Raw genomic sequence first — 27,965 nt, forward strand, 5'->3', positions numbered from 1 at the left:
ACCTCACTGGGACACGGCCTCCTATTGAGAACCTCTCCAGGCCATGGGCACGCCACTCGGACAGGGTCACCCCATGGGGCACGGGTATCCCACGCTCACTGCCGCCTGACGGGACACGTGCACCCGGCCGTCACGGACACCCCAGCTGTCACGGGCCCTCCCGGGACAGGGCCATCTCCTGGGGCAGGCCGCAGGCCGGAGCAGGCCGCGCCAGGCCCTGCCCCTAGCGGGGCCGGGGCGGGCTGGGGGCCGCGGCCGTTAACGCGGGGGGGCGGGGCGGGGGCGGGGGCGGAAGGGGCGGGCGCGGCCCGGCGCTCGGCGGCGGCGGTTGGCGGCGGCGGCGCGCGGGGCCGGCCCACTTCCTGCCGCTGACGGGGGGGCCCGGCGGGGCGGGCTCGGCTCGGTTGCTGCTGCGGGACCGCGTCTCGGCGGCGGACCCCGCGCCCGGCGTGAGTGAGCGCCTGCGCCGTTGGGCGGCGGCGGGGGGCTTCCCGGGGCTGGGGGCGGCCTCCCGCCCGCTGCAGTGCGGGTGTCCCGCGGGGCCCCCTTGCTCCCGCCGGTGCGGCGTCGGCTCGGGCGCGCAGCCCTGCCCGGGTGCCGCCGGGGTGGCGGGGCAGGGCGGGCAGCGGCGTGCGTCGCGCCGCCCCGGGAGGCCTCCGGTGCCCTCCGCTCCTGGGGCCGGTGGTGGGGCGGCGGCCTGGAGGAGTGTGCCTGGCTCCCCGGCTCGGCTCGGTCTCCTCCCGCGGGCCGGGGGTCCGCGGCCCTGCCCGCCGCTTGCTGTCGGTTGGCGGCGTGGCCTGCGCGCCGCGGGCTGCCGGCGTGAGGCCCTCGGGGGAAGGGTGCGGGAGGGAAGCGGCGTTAGTCCCGGGGGAGCAGCCGCACGCCTCGGGGAACCTGCTTGTGCCTGCGGGGGCGGGAGAGCCAGGGCCGGGTTTTGCTGGGAAAACCGTTGTTTCCCCCAGTTGCTGCCCCGCGGAGAGCACTAAATGGAGGACCCTGGGCCAAAATGTGGTGTTGTTTTTTTTTTTTTCCCCACGACTTTTAATGTGGTTTTTAAGGGGATTAAATCTGATGCAATCAAGGGTCTAAGAATAGCATCGTCCACGTTTCCTAGCATGTGCACACTGCTCCGGACGGCTCTCGCATGTGTTCTTGCGCACGGGCGGCTGCGGAGCTGCTCCTTTGCAGAGGGGCACCTGGCGTTCCCCGCGGTTGCAAGCAGCGAGGCTCCCTTTTCCACCCAGCCCCTCGACGCTGGTGAGAGGAGCGGTAGCAGAGTCCGAGCGGGGAGAGGCTGGGCAGCCGTAGCTCGGGTTTAAGCTGGTATGCCATGCCCTAACCGGGAGGAATTAGCTTTCTTTATTTGCAGGAAGGTACGCAACTGAGTAATTTGCAGCTGTGGAAGACAGCAAGTCTGAGCGTATTCTTCATTAACTGGCAAACGGCTCCGTTTGTGTTTCTGTGATAATGTACCTGGAGAATGCTGCATATAAAAGAAGGTGCTTGGTCACGCAGCCAAATAAAGATATAAACACTTTGTAGTTTAATTTAAATTGTGCCAAAAATACTTTGTTACTGTTGGATGCAGGGCTCCAATCTGACAATCTCAGTCTTCTAAAAGTGATTTTATTCTTCCTAAATTTGAGTTTTTCTATCCTAAATGCTACTTCTGTTTATTTTAAGAGTTATTCAGTCTCATTCTGTCATCGCTTTTCCTATAGTTTCACTGGTTTCCCATTTCTCGCTCCATTTCTGGATGGGAGGAAGTCCGTGAATATCTGTATGGAAGCAGAACACCCTTCTGTTCTTTTAATACATGAGAAAAAGTTAGCCTTCCTGCTTTAAACAATGATTGAATTAAGTTTATTCCTAATTGAGTAGTCATTAAAAATGAAATGGGGATGAGTGACGCCCTTGTAAAAAGGGTTAATCTACGTTAGAGTTAGAAGTTAGTGGTTGACTGTGGAAGGCCTGTGTAGTTTGCAACTGTTATTCCTCTCAGAAAATGAGTATTGGGAGTGGAATTGTAGTGAGTATCAGGCAGCATCGTTAATCTTTGCAGATGTAGTACCATTATTAGCATCCCTCTTACCTCTGGGGCACATAGTTATCGTCAATTTCTAGACACAAGTTTTATCTTCTATCAAATTCTGGCTCTGCAGTGTGGCTGTTGAGCAGCACTGTGCTGTTTGTTAGGTGTCAGCCTGCCTTAAATCTCTGGTAAATGTAAGAGGGAGAGATACCTCCTGGCTCTGAGCAAGGAGTAAGAATGAGCACCCTGTTACTTAAGATGTTTTTTTACTTTGCTAGAACAATTTTAAGGATTCAGGGAGGCAGTTTACTGACTTTATGATGTGTGTGTTCCATTTGCCTAAAGAATCATTATGCAGCTGTGGTGAAATTACTTTTAATGGTGATTATATTTTCTTCTGCTTTATTATCTGCAATCCAGACATTGTTAATCTAGGCTGTGAATTTTATAGCTGGATAAGAGCTTGAAGGCATATTAGTATAGGATGTGGTCAGTTCTGTTGTCTTAGAGCCAGAGTCAAGAGAGGAAAGAAGGTTTTCTTGCTTCAGAATATCACCCTTTTTTTTTCTTTCCTTTTTCTTTTGGATCAGGTCTTGAAGCATAGGGTGAAGGTTTCTTTTCACGGTGCATGGACGGAAAGCCAATGCGCAGGTAAGATATGAAAAACAACTGTCCTTCTCTTATCTAGATATGATAAATCTTGTGAGTTTGTTTCATAAGTGCCTAGACCATAAAATGTTGTTTGTTTTTGGTTTCTTTAAAGACCTGGTTAGGAGAATTAGAATATAAAGCGTTCATCTTTAGTCCTTACTTAAACGTATTTAGCTTTCAATATTTACAGGACCAGATGTCTTTAAAGGAATATGCTGTTAGGAAGACTACGGAAGACAAGTTATCATAATTCTCCATCCCCCCTCCCTACTTCCCCCATTTACTATCATATTTAAAATCCAGTATTTAATTACTTAGGTATTCAAATTGTGTCACGTGAACTGCCTGGGAATAAATTTAAACTTGATTTCTAAGGGGCATTATTTTTCCCTTAACTAAAGGAGCTTAGTCCCTTTGCTGGAGTGAGGTCTTGGGTAAAAAGGAGATTTCCTTTTCTAATTACAGATGCCAGCTGCCTCAGTTCTAATGAGCTGAAGATGCAGCTGAAGTTTAATTCCGGGGAGTTCTTGCTGTGGTTATGTCAGAAACATTCTCTGTTATATAGAGAAAAAATTGTCACGGTAAATCACCATGATGACAGGCTGGCAAACAGGATTGTCTGCTAGTTCTAGTTGCTTTTCACTATCCGATGGCCATCCCATGGCAAAACTTAACAGGAGATATATTTATGTATGTTATACAGGCTGTGTGGAAGCAAAGTTTCCTGAAGTTCTCCACCTCTAAATGAAGTAAAGAGCACTCATGCAAATTGCTTAGTTTGCCTGCACTCTTTGGGCTGTTGAAAGTAGGGAAACTTGTGTTATGGATAATTCTGTAAACAGTCATGCAAGAGAAGGCAAGGAATTTTAACCATAGATAAATATGTAGAGCATTTCTAGCTACAACATTTGCAGAAACCATTAGCCTGGGTTCTGTGTTGTGGAAGGAGATAAGAAGTAAATAGTCATTTAAACCCTTGAAGAGTGACACTACGTTGTTTATTATTTAATGAAATGAACTCTCAATCGCAACAAAGACTGTGCCACTGCTTCAGTTAAGCTGAGTAAACCTTGAGGCATGATATGGGCATCACTGGGGCTATATATTGTTCAATATTTTTTGCCAAGATAAGAAATGTGGTTTTGACAGTGCAGAGCTGTATGTGACTTTTACAGTGAGTTCCTTATTCTCCAAGATAGATTAAGTAGCAGACAAGCTCTCTTCCATCTTAGTCTTCCACAGTGGAGACTGTTTAAATCTTAACCAACGTAAACCCACAGCTTTTCAGGTTCTTATGTTGTATTCAATTTATCAAAATGTTTTTGCAAAATGACATAAAATTGGTGACTGGCTTGGCTTATGTTGTTGTTTTCTCTCTATTTTTTGTGTTCCTAATGGAAAAATTGATGTTGTAAATTTATTTTCTGCATGTCACATTGAGGCAGAGAATTCAAGTGCTGAAGTTCGTATGTCTTTTGTGGGTTTGTGGCCTTAGACTTGATATCATGGAAGTTCTGTCTGCCACTCAGACTGGGTAGTTTTAGTGGTGGGCAACAGAAGTGGAGGTTTTCTATTGTGGTGCTGATCCTGGCACTTCAGACTTTTTTATTTTTCTTTTCTTTTTTTTTTTTTTTAATGTGAATAATGGGTGCAGACTAGACCTTTCAGTACCTTTTGTCTTCCCGCCCTGTCTGGCAAGCCAGGGTAGAGCATGGATAACATGTTTGACATATTTTCATGGCTTTACTTTTGAACTAACCTTTCAGCTGATCTCTGTGCCTAGATGTGTTATAATTGCTGCAGTCTAGCCTGACAAGCACAGCTCTATCATGAGCTGTGGACTTCAGTTCTTGAATATGCTTGCATGTTTTAAGGGCCTCTGTGCAGATTGTTAAAATTCCTGTTTGTTATTCTACTGCGTATCTTAGCAGAAAATGATAAAAGGTTCCTGATTGGATTTCAGGCTCACAGATCTTCCTGTGAAGCCCAGCTAAGCAGATGGCGGAGCACTTCTTTTATCCTTTTACTCGGGGCTCTGCCGCCATTTAATACCACATGTGAGAGTCCTGTTAGATATTGCAGGAAGAGGGGAGTGAGACTTGGTCAGTACTGTATTAGTAAACATGGTGAGTTGGTATCAAATGTGTACAGCATTCAGAGGATGGGAAGTACAATTTGAACAGAAAAGGCATTGCAGCTATTCCTGTCAAGATTATAGTAGAGAAAATGCATTGATGTTCAAACAGGATTTATCTTGCATTAGAAATGAAGTGATAGTTGGGGCAGGCTATTCTTTCTTGCTGTCAGGCAGCAGTAAGAGAACATTGTTTTGCTGAAGGTAAAAGCAAGGCAGAGGGCACCTCTCCAGTGAAGGGCATAGTCCCACAGTACCCAAGCAAGGAGGACAGAGCAGATCTGATGACCAGGGTCAGCCACGAGTCCGGTGTTCATCAGGCAAGTCTGTAGTGATGAGGAAGGGCTGAGGTCAAGCCAGGAAGCCAGTGCAGCAGTCAGTATCAGTGGGGTACATGGTCAGGTACAGGTGCACCTTTACCATAGCTCAGGCCAGACTTGAGGGCTCGAGCAGCTCCCAAGGAAAGTGGGGAGGCCGTCCCAGCTCTTTCTCACCCAGCACTTTCCTGGCAGCCTGATCCCAGGTTACAGCAGTGCGCTATCAGAGCTGGCTGGGGCACAGGCAGCCAGACCCTGCTGAGGGGGAGAGGCTGCAGACTCCAATGGTGCGCTTGGGGCCCTCGCATGCTCTCAGGAAGTTAACCAATTGCTTGGACATAGCTCTTGCCCAAGACAAACTGCAAAAGGCTTAGGATGGTTTTGGAAGACTCCAGTAATGACTTCATCTTTCTGCGTGTGGACATCCTCATTCTTGGTGAAACTGAGTTTTCTGGGTTTGGTCAGTGAAAATGAAACTAAACAATGTAAATAGGGACATATACACCAGATCCTTGCTGTTCTCCTTTTGAGTAATCTAAAATAATATTGCAGTCAGGTTTATCTGCTTGTTTTCATAACTCAGCCTCATTGAGTACATATACCTAAACCTTGCTGTCTAGGTAAGAAAAGGAGTCAGTGGTATTTTTACTTATAGTTAGACTTTTAGGTAATTAATTCCTAGAGTATTGATTGCCACGATTAAACATTTCTATTTACTTAGTCGGCAGTGTTGTGGTGGTCACTCCTGTTGCTGAGGGTATCGCCTTTTGCTGGGCCAAATCAAAGATCTTTGTTCTAGCAGTTCTGTAATGAGTATAGGAAATATTTTCTTTGTGTACGCATTAAATTCAAGGCAAGGCATTGGCAGAAATCACTACAGGTTTGGTTTGTTTTCTTCATTTGCTACCAAAATCCATTGCTACTGAAATCCCATAGAGCAATGTATGATTTTGGATTTCATTCAATGCTTTCAGCCTGAGACTTGTTCTGTTTCATAGGCCTTAGGTCAGCCTGTTGTTTTCTGCTGAACTGTGTTAAACCTTGCTTGTAATCTCATGCTAAAACATACATTATCTTAAACAAAAAATGCAGGCTACTCTGACTTGAAAGTTAAGGAGCTCTATGACAGTATCGGAGAGTATTTTTCTTAGATATGTGTTATTAGATATTTTTTTTGAACTTTGAAAGAAGCTGCTGTAAGCTCTAAGGATGGATGTCTCATAGATGGCTGTGTTAATGAATAAAGTTTTGGGAACTGGCATAGCTGAATAAAATGGAGGCAGAGCAGCCTATTTATTTAACTGACTTACTGTTGCAGGCTGCCTATGCTCCTATTTGTACTTTTCAGCAGTGTGCTACAAAAACTGATCCTTTGTCAGCCCTTTCTTAATCCCATTGTATTTACTGATTTCCCCAGCCCTGCATTTTGATGGAAGCTAATCCAGAATATCTGCATAGCTGAGCGTGAATCTTTTATCCTTGCATACACATTTCCTCTCTGATCCTCAACCGTTCTTAATCACCCTGAGTATTCAGGAGCAGCTCTTAGCTTTGCATGTGTGTGGGGGGGGAGGCAGCTAGCCTGCCATGTGAGAATCAAGTGCTGCCTTCTGTCTTTCACACCTCTAAGCTACTGACTCATCATTTCATTCTCTATGCATAATGCACACATAATGCAGTTAAATTATTATTCTTGTGGAGAGACATGCCATCAGACAGTGTCCTTTTAATTCACACGTCTGTGCCTGTGTGTAGCAGCAACCGACAGTGCTTAACATCAAGCATCTGGTTTGATCCAGTATGGAAATTCCCAAACCTATTGATCACTAGCTTCTGCGTTACCCAGGGATAAGTTATGGATGAATCAGGAGTGCCAATTTGATTATTACTCTCTTTTCCATCCATTCAATTTTCTTTAATCATTAACCGGCACTTTCTCTCCTGGAGGAAGGAGGCTGGATACAATGCAGGCGCTGAGATAAATGCTGATGGGAACAATGCAGGAATGCCTCCAGTTCTTCCTAGCCAGACTCCTTTTCAGTTAATTTAAAGACATGTTCAGCAGAGTCTAATTTGGGCAGAAGAATCCTGTTCTGTGCTGGCTAGGAAAGACTAGGACTACTGCCTAAATCTGGCCGACTGTTCACATGGCATAAGCTGGTCCACCCCATTGCCCTGTGTCAGCAAAGAGTCTTGGGTGGTGGGATTGACAAGGTACACTGTATTCCTTGTGGCAGCGTAGCTTTAATCTAATCTTATCGTAGTTAGTATCTGTGCTAGTCTAAAAAGTTCTTTGAGATCTGCTTTAGGGCTGTTTTTAGTGGGGGTCGTCTTTGAGGAAAGCCTACAGGTGTAACAGAGGGGTTCTGCTTTCCAAAAGGAGGTCCTGTCCTGTATTTAGGCCATCTCTTGTGGTCTGTAGTTCTGTGAAATGGGTTTTTATTTGAAGAATGCTTGTTCTGTGCTTAGATGCTTTGACTGACAACCTGGTCAAGACAAACTGTCCAAAGTTATTACAGTAGCATGTGTCTTAATAAGGCTCTTATTTTTTCTTTTCTCCCAGGGGTTAGTTTGACATAGCTTGAAACCCCTAATGCACAATAAAATCCATTGGGCTTGCTTAGCAAGAGCTAGACTCTACAGAGGGATTCTTGTCACCACCTTTCTCCATCTCTTGGTAGAGAGATTAAATTAGTTACCCTCTGGCCTTAGCTGCTAAGGACTATGAAAGTAAGCCAATTAGGTAAATTAATCTTTAGTCAAGGTTTCTTGGGGTTTTTGCAGGGATACCATTAAACTTAGTTTGTGTATACTGCTGGGAGGAGAGCTTAGCTGCATTGTTTGGGAGGAACTTGGCAGAGCTTTGAAAATGGTTGTCAAACCCCACAAGGTGAATTTGGGTTGTGAGGGACAAGAGTGGGTGGAGGAGAGTGAGAGGCAGTATAACAGCAGAAGGATTTGTCAGAGGTGTCAGGAAAGGAGAATGGTGATGGATATAAAAAAGATGGAGTAGGGATAAAAAAACAAGGCATTTAAGGTGCAGAGGCTGAACAGGAGCAAGCAGCAAAACCCAGAGGGGAGACCCAGCTGGATCTGTGTAACTAAGATATGAGGAAGAGGTAATGGTCTGAAACATCTGAATGTGATGATCAAGGAGAGGGTGTGGGGAGAATGGGAAAACAGTCTAAGATGCAAGTGAATAATTTGAACTGCTGCAAAGAGACTGGTTTCCCTGTGGTTAGAAAGTTCATTTGACATAATAATGAGAGGAAAAGATGTGAGTTATTTTTTTTAATTCTTTCCTTCAAGCATGCCACAAAATACATTGAGCAATGGCAAAGCGAAGTTAGATTTCTTTTTAACTCTTAGTATGAACAAAGTGGGGTAGTGACAGCTCACAAATGCCTGTGTACCAGAGAAGCTGGTAATGAATAAGATGTATTCGGTCTTTCAGTATATCTTCAACAGCCAGTGCACTCACTGGATAATTCATAACCATCAGTATTCTGATATTTTGTTCAATATGCTTTAATTGCTCTAAGTGATGGTTTTTCTTTGAAGTGGGAAGAGGCAGTAGTTTCCTGTATTTTCTTTATTTTTGTAGTAATTGATATGTCACTGGTGCTGATGCATCTTTTTAATAATTGTTCGTATGATATGTGGCAGAAATTCAAATATGCTCCAAACACGCAAAATGGTATCTCAGGTACGTGTGTGGTGTGTTTAGTGTGCACTGATTTGCTTATTTAGTCTGATTGCTGAAAATAGAGTTGGGTTTAATTCTTCTTGTTTAGCACTGATTTTGGTCATAATGTGATAGTGAAGCCTGAGGTGTAGGCAGACGTCTCGCAAAGTGAGGTATGAGATGTGTCATCTTGGTTCATCCCTGCAGAACTGCAGAAGGGCTCGGGGCAATACTGCATTCCCATTCTCTCAAGTTAGTAGCATACATGGTGTGAAGCGTGATCTGTCAGCATTGTTGTGCTGCCGTGCAGAGGGGTATTGCACTTAAGCCGTGGCAGAGCTGACATCTGCTCAGGGATGTGAGGGATAAAGGAAAGGTACCTGAACTTTAGTAAAGAAGGACATCGGATAGGTAGAATGCTGCATGCGGAGCTGGGAAGATAGTATGTTTTTCCTAATCTGTGCCAGAAACTTGGTTTATATATTTTCAAGTGGTTCCTCATCTCTAAAGTTACAATCTTGACTTTTATTTTCTTCCTTTTTTGGTAGGCCAATAGTCGTGGATGCTTTGATTGTTTTTACTTTTTCCTGATTGGTCTGATAATCCCAATTACCCTCTGCAGTTCTTAGTCTGACATTCTTGGGAAAGATTAACCTTCTTTTGAAACATGTAAGGGAAGGTGGATTGAGTCAGAAGCCTCCATAATTCAAAAATAACTGAAGAGGTGATGATTAAATGGATATTCCATGAACCTGAAAGATACTCATGGTAGGCTGCAGGCCATTTTAAGTTGCTGAAATCTATGTGACAGTTTAGTGTGTTCAGATATCACAGTGATGAGCGACCCTATCAACAATGTAGGTGGAACAACAGAGAAATTTGGTTAAATTGTGCAACTGGAATTCTTTTCAATGGAAAACCATGTCCAGCTCTGTCAAAGAAAACTCAACTGACAGTGGGCAAGTCAGCTAATCTTCTCTGCTTTGAGTCACTGTCTATGAAACGGGGCTAATATTCCTCTGCAACGCAAGGCTATTATGAGGTTCAGCTAATAAATATGTATGTGTAGTTGGATATTAAAGTGGTGTGTCATAGAAAGCATATAAAAATAGGTATAAATATAAGCCTGTTTAAAGTTGGCATTTGTTTACTTCTAGGTACGCTTTGGTTTGAGACGGATTCCCCTTTCACCTGATCATGTGCTGGTTTCCACGTTCCAGCATGGAGCTATGGGCACTGCTGGTTTTGCGCTTGTAATCGGTGCGAACCCTAGAGCTTTGGCTGACAGCTGGTGATAGATTAATTGATGATGGTCCTGTCTTACGGCTTCCTCCGCTGCAGGTGTACCAGTACTCGACCAGGAGAGACCGGAATGGACGTGACTAGCCGTTGCACACTTGGAGATCCTAACAAACTGCCAGAAGGGGTGCCGCAGCCTGCTCGCATGCCCTACATCTCTGACAAGCACCCTCGACAAACTTTGGAAGTCATCAACCTTCTCCGGAAGCACCGGGAGTTGTGCGATGTGGTGCTAGTAGTCGGTGCGAAGAAGATCTACGCCCACAGGGTGATTCTGTCAGCCTGCAGCCCTTACTTCCGAGCCATGTTCACTGGGGAGCTGGCAGAGAGTCGGCAGACAGAAGTAGTGATCAGAGATATCGACGAAAGGGCCATGGAACTGCTGATTGACTTTGCGTACACCTCTCAGATCACTGTGGAAGAGGGAAATGTCCAGACCTTGTTGCCAGCTGCTTGCCTTCTCCAGCTGGCTGAGATCCAGGAGGCCTGCTGCGAGTTCCTTAAGAGACAGTTGGACCCTTCCAATTGCCTGGGCATCCGAGCTTTTGCTGACACTCATTCATGCCGTGAACTGCTGAGGATTGCTGATAAGTTCACACAGCATAACTTCCAGGAGGTAAGAAGCTAGTATGCTGGAATCGTGTAAAACGTGTCCTGTGAGAGCCTGGGCAGCTCTGATTTTCTGCTTTCCAAATCCTGCCTTTACATCTGCTGCGTGCCCTAATAGCGATGGATACAGGCTGTTAGTTGGGGAAGAAAGGGAAGAGGTACTTGCAGGACTGCCTTGCACTGGTGGTTTGTATGTGATCCACAGCATTGCTTCTCTTAGAGTTGCGTGGTGAGTGCTATGTGGAAGGCAAGGTCGCAAGCATAGTTGGAGTTTGGTATTATATCTGACATGGCTGCACGATGGTGTGACATTCCACTCCCCTTTCAGAAATGTTCTGCATTCTATAGGACTGGAGGGGAGACAGGTATTAAAGTAAGGACAATACATCAATAGAACCAAAAAAAATGGTGTTCAGTTTAGGGATTGGACATGTGGGTGTATGGGGGAGCATACAGCTGCCTCAGTGGAGTCTTCAACTCCTTTGCTGTAGCAGAACTAGGGTTTTGCATGTATTGTTCAGCAGAAGTTGTTTGAAAGTAATTCAAATGTGTAATTTTGTAGCTGGCCTTTATAAACCCAAGTCTCTTCTCCTTTGTTAATTCTGCCTAGATGATTTTGGGAGGAAAAAAATTGCCAGCAACTGGTTCAGGGAAGGATCAGCATAATAATTAAGGATTCTGTGAGCAATAGTCTGAGAAGAGTGGGTCTTTACTTAACTGTTACACCCAGATGTGGAAAGGAGACCAGCACTTTTAACTGGTGTCTTTCCTGAGTGCTGGTTGGAAGGGCAAGAATTTGCATATGTTTTGGAAGCAGCTACTCTCTAGGAGTGCGCTCAGCATGAAGGTCTGTTCCCTTACGAGACAGATTAGTCTCTTACCTTTCCCAGAAACTGCACTCTTCCATCCCTTGGAACAGGTAGCCTCCTGTGGAGAAATCTCCTCTTTCCACCTGCTTCACAGGTAGATCCTTTCCAAAGGGAGTAACTCCAGTATCGACTCCTGATGCTAATTTAGATTCTCCAGAGCAGTGGCAGTATGTAAGTGCTGTGATTGATTGCAGCTTGCTGACTTTTTTCCCCCTGCAGGAAATAGATTGGAATTGTATTAATTTTAGTCAGGTAGTACTTAAGAAATTATGAGCAGAAGCAAACACAATTGAACTTGACTGTTGGATGCATTAAAGACAATACTTGGTATTTAACTGTAGACACATGACATCAGTTTCCTCTAAAAGTTGCAATTAAATATGTCTTTCCTAACCATGAAGACTAGAAAATAGAATTTGATGTTTAAGATGAGAGCTTTTTTTTTGTAGAACTTGGTGATTTCCCAAAAGCCCTACATTTTAGCTAGCCATTTCATGTGCTCTGTGCTTGCTCTGCATTTCTTTTCTTCTGTGGTTTTTTTGGGAACAGGATGGTAACCAGATGGTCGTTTATTTTCAGTGCTTCGTTGTTTTAATGGTTAGATCTGTGCTCTTCTCGTTATTACATGAGTAGGGCATGCTTACAAGCCTCTAAACTTTTTAACAGCATAACAATTTTGTTTTTAAATGTTTTAGCATTAATACATGCAGCTGGGTGTGAAGAGCTGCCTGCTATGGGGTTCTTTTCTTTTGCAGTCCCTCGAAGACAGCTTCCTGTCTTCCTTATCCCTGTTAAAGCACACAAAGACAAAAGTTTTGGAGTCCAGAAAATACTCTCCTCCTCAAAGGTCATGCAAACTATAATTGACTTAACTGAATCACAGCCTCTGGAAAACAATTGCTTAGATTAGAGCACTATTTCTTTGGCCTGGGCAGGTTTTGGTGTCCCTTTCAGTGCCCAGGGAGTTTTGCAGCTCCTCATCCTTAATGATCAGTTCTTTAGCTTCCACTGTTTCTCTGCAGACAATCTTAATGGTGCTGCTTGTTGGGATTGTATTCTGTTCTGCCATTATTTTCCATCTGGAGAGTGGATTGGTAATCCCTGATGGAAGCCAGTGACTTGGCTGCTTAATCATCCTCCACTATGGAGGTTGAGAACTGAGGAAAAAACATGTGCCCTCCTCTGCAGAGGCTGTATGGTCATTGTTCCTCCAAGCTGGCAAAAAGAAATGTGAGATGAGAATTTCCTGAATGGCAATGTGAAATATTAAGCACTAGGCATCAGGCCAACCCATGCAGTTACTTTGAATGCAGTCTGAATTGCTTCACGTCCTCTGCTGTGCTAACCTCTAGTTCTATTAATTTTTATGTGTATTGCTGCATTACATCATTAACTTCTTGGTAAAATGTTTTTCCAAGTTTTCCATTCCCCTCAATTTAATTTGTTGCCTAAACCCCCTAGTGAATCTTGCGCGTGTAATGTGAAATGGTTCTATTAACAACTCCGCTGTAGAAGAACAGCCTTCGTATTTTTTTGTTTGGTCTCTGACATCTGTGTGAAGGGAAAAAATATACTTAAGGATGAACAACTTGTACTTTGTATCAACAGACAAAAATTGCACTCCATATTGTATACTCTGACATGTATTCTGTCTGTTTGTAAATGCAGTAATGCACATGAATACTGTAGAGGAAATGAAGCCTACCCAATTCTTGTTTAGTAAGCAAGTCAGTCAAATAGACCATTAATATTAGTCAGCTAATTATTAGTGTCCTGATAATTAAGCCAAAATAAGCCAAAGCATTTTAAATCATTATTTGTTTTACTATGTAAACTAACAAGCTGCGTAGCAGTAATAACTTGGTTTTCCATCGATGCCAGCTGGGTTTTCTGAGGGAGGAAGGGAGACTCTGGACGACCATCCTTAACTCACATTTCCAGAGCCTCTGTTTCAGAGTCTGAGACTGCACTTACAAACTGTTGGGGTAGAGTTTAGACATAAGCTAGTCTATGTAGAAGGGAGGGAGACTATGTAAAAATGCTGATGAAGATCTTTAATGACTAGCCCAGTTCTTACTCTAAGGCTGAAGAAGTGTGTGGGCTAACCTCGCTGTGGCTCTTACTGCCCCTGAAAGCCCACGGGGTCCTAGACCAAAGTTTGATAACTGATTTCACTGTCTGTTATGTTCCTTTTAACTATATTTGCTGTTGTCAGTGGTTGGCAATTTTTGTATATTCATTCAGTGCTCTTAATTAATTTCTTCAGATAATTAACAGGACTGTGCAGCTGACTGCTGTTGAGATGATCGTGTTAAAGAATGTATTTTTCTTTCATTTATGCTGCAAATCATAAAATAAGTCCTGGAATTCTAAAGTGGTCGCAAATGATAAGGACAAGCCAATACTCAGTTATTTTCTGTCACTGAACCTCTCAGACTACAGGCTACAGACTGGGAGTGCTTGTAGGGAAGCCAAGCTGACAGTTACCAATCAAACCATTTCTGCAGTTCTTTTTATTTTGATTCTTGCGTCTTTCCCATCTACCTGGTATCAGTGCAGAAGATGTGGCTGTGCGTGAGCTCTGTAACCTCTCAAGGCTGACTCACGTGTGCTCTGTGGTGTGGTGTGTGAGCGGTCCTCCAGCGGCAGCTAAAGCCTCCTGAGAAACTCGGTCGCTTTCTTGGGTACTGAAGGAATGAACATGTTTGCAGATTGTCAGTGGCTTGAATTTCACAAGAAATCAGTCCTTAGGGCCTTAGGAGGCTCTGATTCCCTCTTAAGTGCATCTGGACTTGTGCAAACTGTATGTGTATGTTTAGAGCATATGAAAGAGGCAGAATCAAATGAGTCCGTCACCCTCTCCTGAAATATTTTCTGTTCTGCCACAAATCAGCATTCAGGAAGACTTCCCGCATTCTCTACAATGCCTCTGGTAACTTGTTTCTGAGACTCTTATTTTTGTGCTCTGTTTTGAATATCTTGTGAATAGAGCCTCTCTATTCCAATACCACTTTTCAGTCACGTATTTATCACCTATGCAACATTTTTTTCTTCTTTATATATTAGACATGGCAAACAAGGAGACTGATTTTTAAAGAAGGGCTGTGTTTTTCCTAAGTTTTGAAACCTAATCAGTGTGTTCTGTGGTTTAATGCTTTAAGTGTCCTACAAAAAAACTTTGTGTAAAATTCCCTTTCACTTGCATCCCCATCTAAAGGTGTCTGTGTTGTGTTGCCAGGGTCTACATTCTGCTCTGTGCAGCAAACCCTTCACATGTGTCAGTGTCAAAACAGTGATGGGTATTTGACACTTTACTGAATCAGTCCATTAGACTCTAATTCAAGTGGACTGTATCCACTTTAGAGTTGCGCTGGAGTGGTGAATGGCTGTGGTGCTTTGGCCACTGTCCTTACTTTCTTTTCTTTCCTTTCCATTTAACCAGGTAATGGAGAGTGAGGAGTTCATGCTGCTTCCTGCCAATCAGCTCATAGATATTATATCCAGTGATGAGTTAAACGTTCGCAGTGAAGAGCAGGTGTTCAATGCGGTGATGGCCTGGGTGAAATACAGCATTCAGGAAAGAAGACCCCAGCTGCCACAGGTAATCTTGAGTGCATTAACATTCAAGACCGCTTTATCCAGGGGAAGAGTAATGAGGGCTGATATGGTGGTGCCACACCAGTGTCGCAGTTCTGAATGCAGGCAAAGCCACAGTAATTCTCTCTGACTTCCACCTGTGTTAGGTGGCTTGCACTTTCCCTTCGTCTAGGCTGGAAGGTGCAGTGGCTAGAGCCTTCAGTAGGGACTTTGTTGAATTGTTTCCAGGTAGGACTTGCCAAACTAGATCATTCCAGTAGTCTGTCCAGACAAACCTGCCTGCATTGCTTGGAGTGTTGTATAAAAAAAACATAGTGTATAAGAAAAAGCTTGTCTTCATTTGCAGTGTATCTTTAAGCTTTGCTGTTTGATTTATGCCTCAGCCCTCATGATCTTATACTGGAGCTTGTCAGAATGGTTTTGTTGAAATACGATGCTTCATCTAAGCCAAGCCATTTCCCAGAAGAAGCACCCATTCTGACAAAGCTGTCAGCCAGAAAGCCTCTGAAGTCTCAGGCTTTCTGATCAAAAGAGGTGAGAGTCTGCCTGCCTCAGTGTTTCTGCTTTGGAAATAGACATTAAATGCAACTTTATTTAGTGGAAAGCTTTTGAAAACTGTTTTAAACAAACCAAACCAGAAAAACCTGCTGTTCTCAAGGTAGCTCTTAAAGCTTTTATAACTGTGTGCCTTTTTAGGCCCCTCTGTCTATACCTGCATGCGCCTCTAAATTCTAAGCCGTTGTGAAAGGCATGTTATTTGTTATTGTTCATTTACTGCACAATACCAGTCACATTTGAGAGAGCTAAATGGTTGATAAAACTTCTAACTAAAGTAGTGTTTCAAGCAGACATATTGACGTGTAATTTTGTAGAGGTTTTCAACTGTGACCTTGTTTTCATCTGTTAATAGATCCAGTGGATTGTCCCCTTTCAAATACTGATTTTCTGCTGGGTATCTAAATTGATATATTGAAAAGGCAAAGGTGCTGTAAGATGAGCTGCATTTCACTAAAATGCCAGGATTTGGATGTGTAAATGACCGTGCATGTTTGCCAGAGGAATTATTAACTCTTTATCAAAACTTGTTAGCCGCTATGGTTTTCCATTTGGCCTCTTGCATCTCTGTGGGTATATGTGGTTTACCATATATGTTCTGTTTTGTGTTTTAGGTCCTGCAGCATGTCCGTCTACCGCTGCTGAGTCCCAAGTTTCTTGTGGGTACAGTGGGCTCTGATCCACTTATTAAAAGCGATGAGGAATGCCGGTAAATCTCCTCACTGATTTACAAAACTGGATTTTGTTGTATTTGAGTGCCTTATTTGCATCTGTTCTCTAAAACTGTGCTGATTTGTCAGCATTTATGTCATGTGAGATATCATTTATCTCACAATTTCCTCTTTTGCAACTGGGAGGAGAACAGATGCAAGACAGTGTGTTTTCCGTTTCTATAATAGTCAACAGTGTGCCCTAGAAGTGTCTTTGTTCTTTCAAGTTTTCAGTGAAATAGCAAACTTTGAGTGCAGAGTTTGACTGTTGGTAAAATACCCTTCAGTGTGCTGTTTTCCATTTCACCTTTTTGTTTCTCTGGTCACGGCCTTTCATTACAGGTTACCACTTCCATGGCATTCACGATCTCATTATGACTTAAAGTAGTTTCTGTATGTGAAAAAAATCTGTACTTTTATGATAACTGAATTGGACTCTGGGATTAGAGTCTACTATTTCCCACAATGCTAGTGCAGGGAAACTCTTAGTTCCTCCTCTTACGGTGTAAGTCTTACCTTTCTAGTTCTACAGAGTTCTGTATCATCTATAAAGCACGCAATTTTTCTTGTTGTGCTTAATGTAAAAAAGTCCAGGGGGTAGGTTAAATTGTTCTCTTCCTGAATAAGCATTCATAGTGGGGGAATTCCACATTTGTAGAGGGAAGGAGGACTTTTTTTTCTTTTTTGTTTCATTCAAGGGTTTGGAATATTAGGATTAGTCCAGGTGGCAAGTCATGAATGGATGGACAGTGTGAGCTGGCCAGAGCTGATGGAGAAAATATTCATCAGAAGGGTACTATCTCCATCTATTGGTCATGTGTGTGTATTATGTATTTGTGTGCTTTTCAACTCCTGATTTGTTCCTAGACAAAACTGATTGTTAAGTTTTAGCTGAGGCAGTCTGGGCTTTTCTTTTCTACATAGTAAGCTTGACAAATCTCTTGTCACAGTCTTTTAGTGGTCTTTATAGCAAGCAATATCTATTATTAACTCTGGCCAAATATTGATACTGGTCTACTGCTGTCGCTTTGTAAATGACTTGTAAACAACTGTTGAGTATTTAAGTGACAGCGTTAGTTTTAACTAGAGCTATTCATGCACTTATGTGATTTGTGAATACCTGAAGCGCATGACTAGTGCTGGCTGCTCTTGCCATTGGTTTTGATTCATGCCTTTTCCTGCAACTGGTATCAGGTGAACTTTGGGGATTAATATTTTCCTGTCTTGCACAGGGATCTAGTGGATGAAGCTAAAAACTATCTGCTGTTGCCCCAAGAGCGGCCACTGATGCAAGGACCAAGAACTAGACCACGCAAGCCCATACGCTGTGGAGAAGTGCTCTTTGCAGGTGCGTATAGCTCCTGCTGGCTTAGGCCGGGAGATTCAAGTCTGGGTTTTCTGGTGATAGTGCTTCCATAAGGCTAGTCTTTACAACATCTTTCTGAAGTGGCCTGTGCATTAGTATTTGGAGATTTGAGTTAACTTACACTTTCTTACTTGTGTGATTTCTTTGGTGCTATGAATGCCACAGTACTTCCCAATTTATGCTAATCCTCTTGAAAATCACATTCTGTCTTCTAATTATAATCCTCAGAATGAGTAACTCGGAGATGGGGCTACTGGGTTAAGGCTGACAATGTCCGGAGGGATTATTTGTACCAGGCGCACATACAGTACATGAGCTCAGTGTGTTATTATGACGCTATTTCTTGTGTTTGGTTCCTACAGTGGGGGGCTGGTGTAGCGGGGATGCAATTTCCAGTGTCGAGCGTTATGACCCTCAAACCAATGAGTGGCGGATGGTGGCTTCCATGAGCAAAAGACGCTGTGGCGTTGGAGTCAGTGTTCTGGATGATCTCCTCTATGCTGTGGGAGGCCATGATGGTTCCTCTTACCTTAACAGCGTAGAAAGGTAGGTCTCCATAAGGCCAATGTGCAAAATGGTAACTCTGAATGTTTAAACCTGGGTGCAGCCTCTTAAAAATGAGTTTATTTTGCCATCTGTGTTCTTGTTCTGCTGAAAACCTGAAATTTATATTACATGTTATCTACATTTCCTCCTCCCTTGCATACACCTTCAATATTGTGTTGGTTTACTGCTGAGCTAGGACTTCATGCATAACAGCTTGTGTCATGTTTTCCCCAGCTTAATGAGACAAGACGTAGCCTTTGGTATAAGGAAGGCATATGTAAGAGGTGGGTCTGGGTATAATTGATGGGAGGAGTGATGATCCTGGTTAACCTTCTTTGCAATTGCTGGATTGTTTTTAGCAATGTTGAGGAAGGTGAGGTTACATAAGCATTTCTTAAATGTTGAGGGAAAGAGCCTGGAATTTTATTGTGGAGTGGTAATTAGAGAATTAAGGAACCTTGGCACTTACACAGAAGAAGGAAAATAGGTCAGTTTTAGATCTGTGAAAGACATAAATCAAACAATATTTGCCAAGCTTCCTGTTTCTGGGAGCTGCATATGGCAATCCCCATGCCGAAAAGCCCCATGACTCAAGCACTCCTAGTACTCTAAATCTTGGCCCTGTAACAAATCCAATGAGCTATACAAATATCTCCTTTCTCCTCAAGCCTCCCCTTCTTCCCATGTGTATCCTTGCATACTCCCAGCTTCCCAAATCATGACCTTAGCCTTATATCTCCCATGTCCTGCACTTTTCTGCTATGCACCATATTTCCTTGTTTCTGGATTCCCAAGTCCATCTGGTTCCTTTGTCTTTTATCTCAAAGTGCATGTCCCAGTGCTAGCTGAGTTCTTGTGTGAACTGCAGAGAACATACAGCAGAGTAACTCTGGCTGCTGCTTTTTGCATAGATGCAAGTTACCGCATGTCAGCCAGTCCCTGGTAACCTACTGTCTTATGAATCTGAACATTTGATCTTCAGTTTGAATCATCTCAAGCTGCCATTTGAACGTCCCTGGAATAACATGTATTGGATGCATTATATCACTTCAGGGGTTTTATCCAACTTGCAAATAGCTGCGTTGCAGTTAAACCTCAAGATAGGCAAGTTTCACTGCCTTAGTAGTTCCCAAGCATGGGGAGTCTGAAGCATACCTAGACAGGCAATTTGTGCTGTTTATGTTTTTCTAGGTATGATCCGAAGACCAATCAGTGGAGCAGTGATGTGGCCCCCACCAGCACCTGCAGGACCAGTGTTGGAGTAGCGGTTCTTGGGGGCTACCTCTATGCTGTGGGTGGCCAGGATGGTGTCTCTTGTCTCAACATTGTGGAAAGGTACTTTTTAATTTAATTAAAAAAAAAAAAAAAAAAAAAGGTGGGGCACAGGGAGAAAAGGGTCTCTTAGAAGGTGCAGTTGATGCAGATGAGCTGGAGAGGAGGTAAGTACTGTACAAATCTTTTGGGGATTTTTGTTTGGAGAGAATAAGGTCAGTCTTCCTGCCCCTTTGTGAAGATGTCAACACTTCACTAAGCTTTGGTGTTTGTTCTTTTGCCAGGTATGATCCCAAAGAAAACAAATGGACTCGAGTGGCTTCCATGAGCACCAGGCGCCTGGGAGTTGCAGTGGCCGTGTTAGGGGGCTTCCTCTATGCTGTGGGAGGCTCTGATGGGACTTCTCCTCTCAATACTGGTATGCCTTTTGCTGTTCCTCATTGCAGTCAGCACTTGTCATTGTCCTGTTTGTCCTTAGTGTCCCCAGATGGCTGTTGAATAAGTTAGTCATCAGTTTGCTGTGGTTTTTTTCTCCTTTAAATGTGATTTTTACCATACAGTAACTTCACTCTCTAGACTTGTGAGCCCCTACTGCCTGATTATGTGTGTGGTTTTTTTCTTTCTCGATGCTGCATTTGGCAGTGTGTCCTGAATAAAATACTTTGATCATTTGCATAACAGTTGCAAGCACATCTTTTTTCCTACAGTAGCCCTTTTCTGCTGTAGGAAGGGAGGTGCCAAAGGTAAAACTACTGCAAGATGGTGATGCAGGTCAGTTTGTAGCATTGCCAGCTCGCTCTTGAGTGAAGATGGTGAATGCGATTGACTTTGTAGGACTGGAGAGAGAATAGCAAGCCTTCTATAGAAGAAAAGCATTAGAGTGAGAGATAACAAACTGGTTCATCATACTTTTGGTGTGTAGAAATTGCAGTGTCTTTACAGATTGAGCAATACTTTGGATGCAGGTTCAGAAGTGCTAACCCCCACTGCCTGCCAACCCTGTTGTCCAAAGATGTGTCATTTCCTCTGCAGTGGAACGCTACAATCCCCAGGAGAACCGCTGGCACACAATTGCACCCATGGGGACGAGGAGGAAGCACCTGGGCTGTGCGGTATACCAAGACATGATATATGCTGTGGGAGGCAGAGATGATACGACAGAGCTCAGTAGCGCTGAGAGATACAACCCTCGAACCAACCAGTGGTCTCCTGTTGTGGCCATGACATCCCGCCGAAGTGGAGTGAGTTTGGCTTGGTTTGCTTGCTTATACTATACATAATCATGTGGTGAGAGCACAGGGTAGTGTCATCTTGGGAGGTTTCTCTCTTGCTTCCTCTGTACCTTCACATCTCTTCTGTGAGGGGAAAGGTTTGCAAAAAGTCAAAGCTCTTTAGCAAGACTAGAAAATGAAGTGGTAGTCATGTCATGCCATAGACAGCTGTTTAACGTGCGTGAGGATGGGGAAATGGAGTCATTTGAGGGTCCTTCTTAATAGTTTTGGTCCCTTATACGGAGTCAACTACTTAGGCCTGAAACAGAGGAGTTCTTTAGTTTTTTACTTGGTGAAGTAGCCATACTTGGCATGAGATACTGTTAGAGAACAGTATCAAAATTAACACCTGGGTTTCATCCTGCAATGCACTTTGGATGAATTAAGAGGTGAAGGTACCTTCTTGCCCAGAAGAAAGAGCTGGGAACCTGGACAAGCGTGTGTTTAGATACAGACTTCCAGCAAAGTCTTTTCAATGCTGAGATGTGTGAGAATAGGGTTTCTGGGCTTTCACTTAGAGTATTGCCTCTCTTCAACGAATCCTGTGAGTATGGGGCGTGACGGCATGTTCTCATCAACTGCTAATCTTCCTCCTTTCTGTAGACACATGAAGAAAGGACTAACATAGTGTTTCAAGTAATCATCGTGTTTGGGCAGATGCAAATGTTATGAATATTTATCATTGGATACTGGATTATACAGTAAAGAGTTGATTAATTCTGTCTGTATGTTAGTATTTCAGTGTCTGGTGAGGCAAGTATGAATCATAATTTGAGCAACTACTGGTTTTGGAGGCAGAGAATACATATTTATTTCTGTCCTCAAAGCATATAGTACACTGTCCAACACTCTCCTTTTAGTTACTGATCAGGCATTGGCTTTTCATGAGCAGCTTCTCTATTTGCTTTCTGTAGAAACCGCTAAACAGATGCATCTGTATCTGCAGCCCTCCTGAGCTTTCTGTCTTCCTCAAAGCCAAAACAAGGGCCATTTTACGTTGTGTTCTTGTTGTCTTTTTTTCTGTTATGCCATGAGATATTTTCACTGGAAGTGATCTTCCTAAACCATAGAACTGTTTGAGATTTCAGTGATTTCATGCTTCAGCAGAAAAATAAAATAGAAAGGCTGGAGGCCAAAGTGCTTACAGATGGTCCAAGCCCCAGCCCAAGAGGAGCAGGCCGGGGCTTACATATGGTTCTCCTAGTTTAAGCAAGCGTTCCAGGCTGTAGGCTCTAGGTATTCTGGTGCATGCATGTCATACTTGAAGAATTTCAGTTCAGGACATAGTAAGTTTTGGCTGATAAAGGCTTAGGTTCTCATGTATCTATTATCATGCAAGCAGTTCTAGTTCTTGTAGCTGGTAATAAGGGGAACTTTCTGCTTTTTCTTTAAGAGATTCTCTCTTTTGAGATAAATATTTAACTTTTCATGTCTCGTTATTTTTTAGGCTATTTTCTTTGTCTTTCTCCCCAGAAAAAAAACTCTACTGCAGACTGCCTTTCACCAAACATGGTTATTAAATTCTTCTATTAATACTTTCGTTTTAACCCTTCTTTTTAGGACCTGTCTTTTCAGGACATCCCAGATAAATAGCTGTTCTCTGTGATGGTTGTTTTGCAGGTTGGCCTCGCAGTGGTGAATGGACAGCTGATGGCAGTGGGGGGTTTTGATGGCACAACGTACTTGAAGACCATTGAGGTGTTTGATCCAGATGCTAACACGTGGAGGTAACTGTTAAGTTTGTGAAACAATCAAATAGCAATCTCCAGCTGTAGTTGCTGGAACTGTCCCAGCCAAATTAGAAATGTGATTAACTCGAGTGTGGTAGCCAGCATAATGTTCACATTGTGGCTTGTTAGCTTGCATGAAAGTGTAAGAAAGAGAATCACATTTTGAAAAACATCCCAATATGCCATTTACCTACAGCATCCCCATGTCTATGACTACAGGAGTAGCAGGCAGTTGAGAAACACTTTCTTGCAGATTTCTGCTTGAATTCCAGCCATTGTCTCCGTTTTAAGTAAAATGGGAGTGAGTTTTTCATAGTTTTTCCCATCCGAGTATCCCAACAGATTTAACCAACACTTAATGAATCAAGTCTTATTGCATCTTTTGCAGGTAGGAAGATGGTGTATAGGTAGGTTATTGAGACCCAGAGGAACTAAATTATTTAGCAGGCTTGTTGGGTAGCAAGCAAAAGGGCATACCAAAACCTAGTTTGATTTTAAGTGCTGCTTTTGAACATAACAAAAATAAACGACATTGAGATAATCCCCTTCTGTTTATTTTGGGCTGAGTCTCTTCTGCTTCCCATAAAACTAAGCTTGCCTTTAGCAGAAGGAGCTCACAGTCATGATGTAGAATTTGGCCTACTCATTTTTTGCTTTCAAGCTGAGGCTCTGATTTCCAGATCATTTTGGAGGAGCTGAAACAGAACACTGAGCATATGATGTTCTTTCCCTTTAAATCTGCAAGACAGCAATTAGAAGAATTTAATTTGATTTACAACCTGAGAGAAATGATATGAAATTGCCAATCAAAAAATGCATACTGAGCAGAAAGGCTATTTTTCCTATTTCTTTTCTAGTCATAACTATGCTTGAAAGCAACTGCCTGTATATTTATTCCCAAATCTGATTAGTATAAAATTTCAAGCTCCTGTCTGTATTCTTGCTGCTTTAGTAATCTGTTGGCGGTGTGGAATAGAAAGAAATTAATGTCCTTATTCCTTCCAGCCTAGTAATACTAGTAGACTAACCCTTTCCTGCTGAGATAAGCTGTCATAAGAAGCAGTGGAGGAACTTACGCTTATTTGTTGAGTTATGGACGATGTCTTTTGAACTGCTGAGAAAACCAGTTGAGTAGAGAGTAATATATACTTCATATTTTGTAGCTGAATGGTTTCAGCTGCTTCCAGTGACAGTAACAATAATAAGATGTCTAGAATTAGGAGTTACTGCCTGGGCTAGCAATCACAGAAGTTTAGGAGGTTGTTCAAGGTAACAGCTTGTGGGTTTTTTCTCCCACTGAATTCAGTATAGCTGATCAACATATGTGGTTGTCTTTCTTTTGTTTGCTGTACTTCTTGCTCTAGGAAGGATATTTTTATTTGTGTAGCCCGACTGAGAAATGCTTCTGACACAGTTCGGGTTTAACAAATTGCATTGATAGGAGTTGTTTGAAGAACTTGCTTCTCCTGTTTCTGCCAGCAGACTTCAGTGGCACAGAGGGGAATATGCAGCTGAAGTGAGTAGGATGCTGGAGTCTATAGGGATCAGATTTCCATATGAAATGCAGGCACCATTTCAGTAATATGTTTTGGAGAAACAGATGGTGCTTGGGATGTGTTACATCTTGGTTGGATCAGCTGAATTTAGGGTATTAGAAACATAAAAGAAATTAGTTGAATTGTAAGCAGCAAACCAATTCTTGCTCTTATGTTACCCAAAATGTAGCCCAAGGTCAGCTACAGCCTGCAAAGTTCTTTTCTATCTTGCACGTTACCAGACAGGGAGAAAGCCAGGGATTACTCGAGTAACAGAAAACCATGGTGTCAAAACGAGAAGCAGTTTCTGTTTTGAGAGAGAAAGGCATGAGCAGATACAGCTGTTTACCTTGGAAGTATGCAAAATGACTGCTACCCAACTTACGTGTCATGGTCTGCTTTAACCAGAGGTTAACGATGGTGTAATTGTGCTTACAAGGGCTGGTTCAGCCTTTCCCGTGGTAGCTCCATGAAGGAGCTGAACCAGCGTGACCACTGAAACCTTGTCTTTGCAGGTTGTATGGTGGGATGAACTATCGGCGGCTGGGAGGAGGAGTAGGTGTTATCAAAATGACACACTGTGAATCCCATATATGGTAAGCATCAAGAGGGAGGGAGACCCCTTGGTTCTCATTCCTAGAAAAACTGAAGAGACTTGTTGACACTGGACCTCTTTGCAGCTCTAGTATGCACGGTCTAGATCCAATGTAACTCTTTGCCAGTGACTCTTTCTATGGAATTATAAAAATGACTTCAGTGAGAGTGTGCCCAATGGGAGACCACGTTGTCAGACTCCAGGGAACCACTGGACAAAAGTAGAAGTGTTGCTTATGTCCGTATTTTTTCTAAATAGTCTACATTTTTGAATAAACCAAACTGTAAAAGTTATTGTAGCGTAAACAATGCTGATGTAGAGACCATGTGCTATACTGGGAGTCTGGCGAGGAGGCGGGTTTCCTGCTTTCCCTCCTGCTGTGAGCAGTGGATGTGGCAGCTGTGTGGTGGGCGAAAGAGGAAAGTGATACAGAAAACATTGCTTTTGCCTTATTTACAGAGAGCTTCAAAAAAAGTACTTGACCCTGCAAGGTGCCACCTTTGCACAGAAGCTTTTCTGTGCACAGAGTATATTTATTTTTTCATTTAATTTGTATCATGTATTTTCTTTGTATCGCTCACAGCGATAATTCCAGCTTTTTATATACATATATATGTGTGCATATATATATATGTATTTTATATATATGTATATGTGCGTGTGCGATTTGAGTTTTGACAAGCTGGTGGTTAGGGCAGGGCTATGTCCTGCCAGCTAGTGTGGTTCCAACCCTTGTGGTATGTTTTAGGGTCTCTTAGAGTCCAGGAGAGCTATGAGGATGGGTGCCCTGAGTATCTTTTCAGTCTTGCTGGAGGCAAGAAGTAGAACTGGAACTCTCATCTATCGACTTGAATCAGTGAAGTGCCCAAAAGGGTGAGAGTGAAAAGGGTTTCAAATTATGCCTTTTTACTGTACAGTGTATGGTACAAAAGTTCAGCTTTTTTCTCTCCCCTCCCCTGTATATGAACCCAGAAACAACTAGTTGTTGCTTACTTATAAAAACCTTTTTCTCACGTTGATTGCTAGATATCAGTTCTTGTCTGAAGCTGGGACGCAGGTATCATCTGTTAATTCTGACTAGCCTAGATCAACCCTCACTTCTCAGGTTCTGGCTAGAATGGCAGACCCGCAGTCAGCTCCTGCTGAAAAAGGCTTAGACCAGCATCATCTTAGCTGCCTTCCTGCCTCTTGTCTGTGTCTTTAGAATTCCTGTTGTAAAACATTGACTATGATGAGATGGTACCCTCCCTTTTAGTGATTTTTATGCACTTTGCCTGTGTTTGTGTAGAGCAGGGAAAGGTATGAGGCTCATTAAAGAGTTTGGAGGGGAGGGACGGTTTGCTGGCACTGAGCAACTGTCATGTTTGTCACTGCGGAGGCACCTAGGGCTGGGGGGAAGAGGAAGGAGGAACTCTAGACTCAAAGGTTCTGGTATGTTTGTACTGTAATTCCTGTCTAGTATGAAAGAATGGCCTTTTGCACCTGATACAACTTTGGACCTTATTAAAGCTGATTTTAGAAGAGTAAGAGGACTGTAAATTCTTGAGATGAAAAAGGCAGTGCTGACATCTTAAGTTCTTTAACTTCATAGTTTGATTCATGTAACTCAGCATTTTAATATGCTTGAATATAGTAAAAATTACACTACAGTAATAATTGGGTCAGTAAAACTTTTTTAAAAGCCCCTTTTCCCCTAAAGGTTGGTATTCTTGTGTTTACATATGAAGATCATTTGCACCTTTACAAGGAAAACAAGTATTCTGTAAACAAATGTTTACATGTATCATTTATGCTTTTTTCTAGCATGAGTAACTTGTATAAATAGTGCTATCTTAATAAATTTCTTCTATGCTCTTCTTTGTTTGTTCCTTTGGGTGAAAGCAGTGGACTATGCTTTTGTATAGTTTGTGTGGACATAGATGCTGGAGGTTTTTTTCAGATACCAGTCCAAGTAAAACTGGCTTAAAACTCTGCTGTTTGGCATTACCCTCAATTGCTTAGAAGCACATCATTTGGAACCAGCTTTTTCTGGAAGAAAGTATCTATCTGCACTATCTGGCTAAAGCTAGCTCTGTTCACTTAACTACAGTTATCAATGAGGGCTATACCCCAATTTGCAGATAAGCATGTAAAAAAAAAAGAAAGTAGCTTTTTGTTCCAGCAATACCTTACAGCTAGGCTGTAGTAGATACCACACATACATAGCAAAGCATCACTCCTGAAGGCTGAGTATGGCTGTAGTTCATATACATACTCCACTGCAGTTTCATATGCTATTAGTCTACATTCTGAAGGCAAGGAAGAGGTTAAAAAAGGCTATGTGGAATTTAGTTTTTTAGAGATTATGTATGCAAATTTGTTGGGAAGAGCTGAGCTGTAGATTTAAAACTAAGCCATAGGTGTAACAGTCCTGTTTTCAAATCAAATACAGGTGCCAGTTATGTCAGACCTCCTACTCCTGCTTTACCCAGTGTTCCTCTGAATCGAGATAGCAAACTTTGTCTAAGATGTTTCATAAAAGGAAACTAAAGCACCAGAAGTGATAGTTTAAATAGCTGCTGAGCTGTCAAGACCTTCAGAAGATTGCTTAGCTGCTTCTACCAGGGTGAGTTATCACTTTACAGACTGCAACCTTTACAAGCAAAAATAATCCATCTTCAACTAGTAAACAAAAACTAAAAATAAGTGCATGTTTCTTTGGCTAATTCTGGAAATAGCTATTAAAAGTAGATTAGGAACTAGGCATGCAATTATGTCATGTTAGGCAGTTACATGTTTGCATGGCTGGTTCATCTCAATGTTGCTGGGGATAGATAAAGAATGGTTTTAGTGACAGCTGACAAATAAATCCTAAAATTATGTGGTTGGGCAAAGAAGGGAAAACTTGCATCCCAGCTTAGGCAGAAGGTCACAGCACAAACTCATCAGACCTTAGAGATGCTGCACAAGTGTGAAGCCATTACAAGTGAATTGCATAGGAAATGAGACTTTAAATTTAGCTGCTTACAGTATTATTTAATAGGTAACAATCAGTAGTTTAGTTAGGTAAGCTATAATTGGAAATAAGCACCACACAATATATATTTAATCAGGTATAGGTCGTCTTTACTTTGCTCAAGACCCATCTATTGGCAAAAGATGGTGAGTATTTACTTTATTTAGTACTGTAATACAAAAATCATAACACTTGGC

General features: G+C 42.8%; 1 protein-coding gene across 3 annotated transcripts; it reads left to right on the forward strand.

The window, feature by feature from the left end:
• The first annotated feature begins 331 nt into the window (after nt 1-331).
• KLHL20 (kelch like family member 20) lies at nt 332-27,959 on the forward strand. Of its 3 annotated transcripts, XM_087734076.1 has the most exons (13): nt 332-449; nt 2,623-2,683; nt 10,161-10,734; nt 15,039-15,197; nt 16,363-16,457; nt 17,691-17,806; nt 18,187-18,370; nt 19,562-19,705; nt 19,927-20,060; nt 20,675-20,883; nt 22,534-22,640; nt 24,694-24,774; nt 24,859-26,627. In XM_087734076.1, exons 2-13 carry the CDS (start codon nt 2,661-2,663, stop codon nt 24,887-24,889), a joined length of 1,857 nt encoding a protein of 618 aa, XP_087590202.1. In that variant the 5' UTR covers nt 332-449; nt 2,623-2,660; the 3' UTR covers nt 24,890-26,627. The 3 variants fall into 3 exon arrangements, with proteins under 3 accessions (XP_087590202.1, XP_087590200.1, XP_087590201.1); XM_087734074.1 differs by lacking the exons at nt 332-449; nt 2,623-2,683; nt 24,859-26,627 and adding an exon at nt 27,205-27,959 and having other exon boundaries at nt 10,129-10,734; XM_087734075.1 differs by lacking the exons at nt 332-449; nt 2,623-2,683 and having other exon boundaries at nt 10,129-10,734.
• The last annotated feature ends 6 nt before the right edge of the window (nt 27,960-27,965 follow it).

This window comes from Nipponia nippon, unplaced genomic scaffold (genome assembly GCF_047370975.1).
Source record: "Nipponia nippon isolate SJK-2023a ecotype South Korea unplaced genomic scaffold, ASM4737097v1 scaffold_5, whole genome shotgun sequence".
NCBI classification, from domain to species: Eukaryota; Metazoa; Chordata; class Aves; order Pelecaniformes; family Threskiornithidae; genus Nipponia; species Nipponia nippon.